General features: G+C 47.7%; 1 protein-coding gene across 1 annotated transcript; it reads right to left on the bottom strand.

Moving 5' to 3' along the window:
- Positions 1-855: 855 nt before the first annotated feature.
- Positions 856-4485, bottom strand: TMEM74 (transmembrane protein 74). Its single transcript, XM_049854152.1, has 2 exons — positions 4358-4485; positions 856-1942 (listed from the first exon to the last, which is right to left on the bottom strand). Exon 2 carries the CDS (start codon positions 1901-1903, stop codon positions 986-988), a length of 918 nt encoding a protein of 305 aa, XP_049710109.1. The 5' UTR covers positions 1904-1942; positions 4358-4485; the 3' UTR covers positions 856-985.
- Positions 4486-4692: the final 207 nt, after the last annotated feature.

Below are 4692 nucleotides of genomic sequence, written 5' to 3'. Positions count from 1 at the left end.
AATGAAATTTAGATCAGCAACTCATTTTACTTCATCTAGCTGATAAGCATGTGACATTGGCTAATACCCAGTGCTACTGCTTTGGGTTAAATCCAGATCCGCCTGATAATGATTTACATAATTTTCTTTTTACCCTAATAACTTTATTATCACTTCTGAGTACAAGAATAATTTCAAATGTAACATATTTTTTAAACTTTTTTTTTGTAACTGAAATCCTTAAGCTTTAAAATACTCAAACTCAAAACTCTATTTTAGTACTTAGCCAAATTACAAAAAAGAAAAAAATTAGCAAGAAAATGAATAAGCACCTTTGAGAATTAAATGTTAGACTTATTAAGTGATTAATGTTTAAGTTCATTTTCACAAAAGAGATTACCAACTGATTCTGTGTGTAGGACCTCCTACTGTCCAAAAATATCCCATATTCAAGTAAAAGAAATCATTTGTACGTCAAGTCATTAGAAATCCTTTGCTATAGAAGCAGAGGCTGATGGCAATCACAGCTCTTTAGAAGGAAAGGTGTAGACGGGTTGTGGTTTCTCATGCATCTTAAAAAAAAAAAAAGGAAACCAAATCCACTGCTGTCGAGTCGATTCTGACTCATAGCAACCTGACAGGACAGAGTAGAACAGCTCCATAGGGCTGCCAAGGCTGTAATCTTTATGAAAGTAGACTGCCACATCTTTCTCCCATGGAGCAGCTGGTGGGTTCGAACCAGCCGCCTTTTGGTTAACAGCTGAGTGCTTTAACCTCTGCACCACCAGGGCTCCTCTTATGCATCTTACATGGCTTTCTTTGTAAATGAAAGATACATCATGAACAAAAACACTCATTGGCTATTGGTTTGGGGAATCAGCTTTTCTTGCCAGGCAAATAAACTACACTGTTAATTTTAAGAAATCTGTCTGTTTTTTTTCGTGTTGTTTGTTTGTTTTTTCATACAAAATGCCAAGGCAGGCCCTCAGGAAATTCATGACCGGAATTAATTCTGTACAGCAAGAGCATCTTCCTCTACCAAGGACAGTTCCAGTGTGTTTTCATTAGTGCTGGTTTTCATCCTAAAGTTGAAAGAACCGTACAGTTTTGCAGACTCTTTAGAAGAGGCAAATCGGTTTCGACGATAGAGCTCCCCCTTCCACATAGACATCATGAGCAAACAGGACAGAACAACACCCCCAAGCGTGAGGAGGCAGAGTCCAGCAATCACACAACGGTCCAGGTGAGCCCCCAGCCTTGCACTCTCCTTCTCTAAGCGTTCCATCTCCCGGGCGGCCACGGTGTTGGGGTCCACAGTCACATTCCGTGGGACAACGTAAGAAATGATCACTAGCAAGATCCCAGTGACCAAGAACAAGATGGCGCTGATGAAACCGTAGTCTACTGACTTCCCTGAAGACGTGGCTTCAGAACTTGTATCGTCCTCGTCTTCAGATATCAAGGACATGGCAGCCTCATGGGGCCACTCATTTGGATTTCCCCAGCCAAGAGTTCCTGGGTGATTACTGCCTTTTGTTGAAGGGAAGCTCCGGTTCCACTGCTCCAAGTTGACGTTCTCGTCCACGTAGGTAAAAGAAGTTTCTAATTCCTGGCTGCAGCAGTTGCAGACTTTCTGTTCTGCTGTTATTTGGTTGTTCCCAGAGTTGACAGGTCCTGGTGGGAAGGAGTCTGGCTGAATAACACTGTCCTGCAGAGAGGAGGACGGTGACGCTGGGGAAAGGCTAAGCTCAGACCCTTCCATCTCTGTTGCCCTTGGTGTTGATGTGCACTGTCTCTGGCAGCAGAGGGCAGCTCTAGTGGCTGCTGCATCTGCCTGGTCCCCAGGAGGCCCTTCTGAACTGCAGTCTACAGCATCACACAGGTCTGCCTGGCTGCTCTTCTGAGCAAGGGAGTGGAGCTCCATCTGAGCTAGTCAGACATCCCCCAGCAGCTTCTGGAAATTCTGCCAATAGCAACACAGTTAGATAAGAACCCAACACAGAAGCTAAGGCTGTGCTGCCTGGAGGGCTGATCCTGAGGTCCCCATTTCCCTTTGCAACCATGGTTGTCAGCCCCTCGCCCTAAAAAAAAAAAAAATAACCCTAGCTCCTCCTAAAAGGGGCAAAAGAAGGGCGAGGACACCTAGTGGCAGGAAAGTGTCGTAAGGGCAAACCCTCTGACTTAGCACAGAGATTAACACTGAGGAACATAGGTCAGGGTAGGAAAGTTGCGAGGAGGAAGTGGCAGTGTACTGGAGAAAGCACTGCCGTCACCAAGCCAAATTTATCCAAGGACTCACACATTTCTGTGACAGGATCCCTCAAATGAGAAGGCAGGTTTCCTGTATAAAGACACAAATGAGAAAAGCAGGGATCCTTTTTAGCAGAGCTGCTGATATTCTGGAGAAGCTGGGGAAGCACAGACTTTTTAACAAGTCAGCTGGATTTTAAATGTTTACACTCTCTGTAGTTCAGGACAGATTCTAATGCAGATTCACTTAGGAGGACTACCAGCGGTCAGCCGAAGATTGGCTCCCATCAGTCACAGCTCTATTGGAGCAGGGGCTCAACATTCTGAGTGGGTAGCTCTGACGTGGGTGGGAGAGGGCCAGTTTAATCAGCCACCTCTCCTAACTTTACACCTCACGCAGCCATCGACCTTAGTCACACAGCTCTGTGTTTCCAAGACTTTAAGTCTGCTCACTGTCGCTGCTAAATGGGACAGGATGTTCAGGATGGCTTGTTCTGGACATGGAAGTAAGCAGACAACATACTCACTATAAGCCCTGCAAAATACAACAGGCCAGCCTAGTCCATGCTCACAAAACTGCCTACGCCAGGTAGCTTTCAGTTACTCCTGCTCACCAGGTCTGTGTTCCCACTCCTCTGCATGCTTTGCTAAAAAAACATGCACAGGAAACTGACCACCAGAAGTATTCACAAACCCATTCTAGATTTACTTAAGTAGAATGACAATAAAAACAATAATAATAATAAAAACGTAATAAACCCATAAAGCTACGGGGTTCTGATGAAGCAAATAGGTGAGCAGCTATTTCCAAGGCTACCTTCTAGAACTTTGTATCCATGACATTCCCTCACCCCACTGCCACAAGGGACCTTCTGGGGCAGAACTTTGGGTTGAGCAGGAAGCCATGTGTCCTCTCTCTGCCTCTGCCATATTTCCCAAGGAATAAAAATTCACTTTTCACCTACCAGATACAGGGATTTCAGCAAGCGTCCCATTATTTTACTCCCAAGTTCGTGGCGATAATTGATTTAACCCATTACTTGAAGCTTATTATGCTTCAAAATCCACAGCTCCGACAGCTGGTAAGCCACAGAGACACACAGGCAAGGCTCACCTAAAGTCAATCTGGCAACTCACGTAAAATATACGAGAGGAAATAAATAAATCCACACTTTCTGCTCCACATCGGAGTTTGGGTTTTTAAAAACACTTCTCTCCAATTATCAGAGTTTTTCTGCAACTAACACAGCAAAAACAAAAAACATCTAGTGTAGGAAAACAAGAACTGAACCAGAGCTTTTCTCCAGCAAGTGGACAAGCCCCTACCGCAGGATGCCTCAAGAAATGAAGCCGTGGTAAAGGGTTTCATCAGTTTCTGGAAGGAGAAGTCGTCTCGCAGTTCCCTCAGGCATTAGGCGCTCTGATTAACCTTTGGCACAATTAACTCATTATATTAGACAACTCTGCATAAAATCGGGAAGGTCCCTTAAGTGACTTCTAGTTCTTAACAAAGGGGGAGAAAGATCTCCACTTAATCCTCTTCACCACTATCTCTCTTTGAAGAAAGAGGAGCTCTTGCTTGTTCCATCGGAGATTTATTAGCTGCACAGTCGATTTCCTTTGCAGCTGTGTAATCCCAGGCTTCCATTCTCAGTGGAAAAAGGGTAATCCCAGGGGAGCAGCTAAAGGCTCTTTTCTTCCGCCCCCTCCCTCTCTTTTCTCTGGTCTAAGAGCCCATTTAACAAAACTGCGCCTCAAAGATGGAATACAATACTTGCCCCCGTCAGTCTGCCTTCAATTGAAAGCGTTAATATCTGATGTGGAACTAAGTGGCACGGACAAGGCTGGTCCGGGAGAGGCGACCTCGGGATTCGTCCTGCGCGCGCTGTGCCGGGAGGGAGCGCCGCAAGCACGGGGCTGCGGTGTCCCCCACGGGCACCGCAGGATCAGTCAATCCATTCCGGGTGAACTCTGCGCCCGCTCGGGGCACACAGAGTCGGGCTACGTCCAGCCGAGGCAAGACAGGCACCTTTGGCAGGGAGCGGGGACGCGCGCCCCTGCTCCGCAGGGCTCCCCGTCTCTAACACTCGCCCCAGATCATCCCCCCGCCTCACTTTCCACCACTCACCTCCTGCCTGGGCCACTCGGTGCGGCTCCAGCACCGCGCGCTAGCCCCCGAACGGCTCCTCGGAAAAGTCCCCCAATCACCAGCCGCGGCACTTGTAGCCACTGCGCTCCACTCGGCTCCACCGGCTGGGCAGCGCCCGCCGTGCAGGGCTGGGCGGGACTGGGCGGGGTGGGGCGGGGCGCCCCTTCTTGTGGAGCATCCCGGGAGATGTAGTCCAGCGGTCGCCTCCCTTCATCCTTCGGGTGTCTGCTTCCTCCCACAACTCTGGTCTTGCCCTTCCTGAAGACCACCTGCCGCTGTACACTGTATGCCTCTGCCTGGCATTTCAGAAGAAG

The sequence above is a fragment of the Elephas maximus genome, chromosome 15 (assembly GCF_024166365.1).
Source record: "Elephas maximus indicus isolate mEleMax1 chromosome 15, mEleMax1 primary haplotype, whole genome shotgun sequence".
In the NCBI taxonomy this organism is placed as follows: Eukaryota; Metazoa; Chordata; class Mammalia; order Proboscidea; family Elephantidae; genus Elephas; species Elephas maximus.
This window is presented reverse-complemented; position numbering and strand designations above follow the sequence as displayed.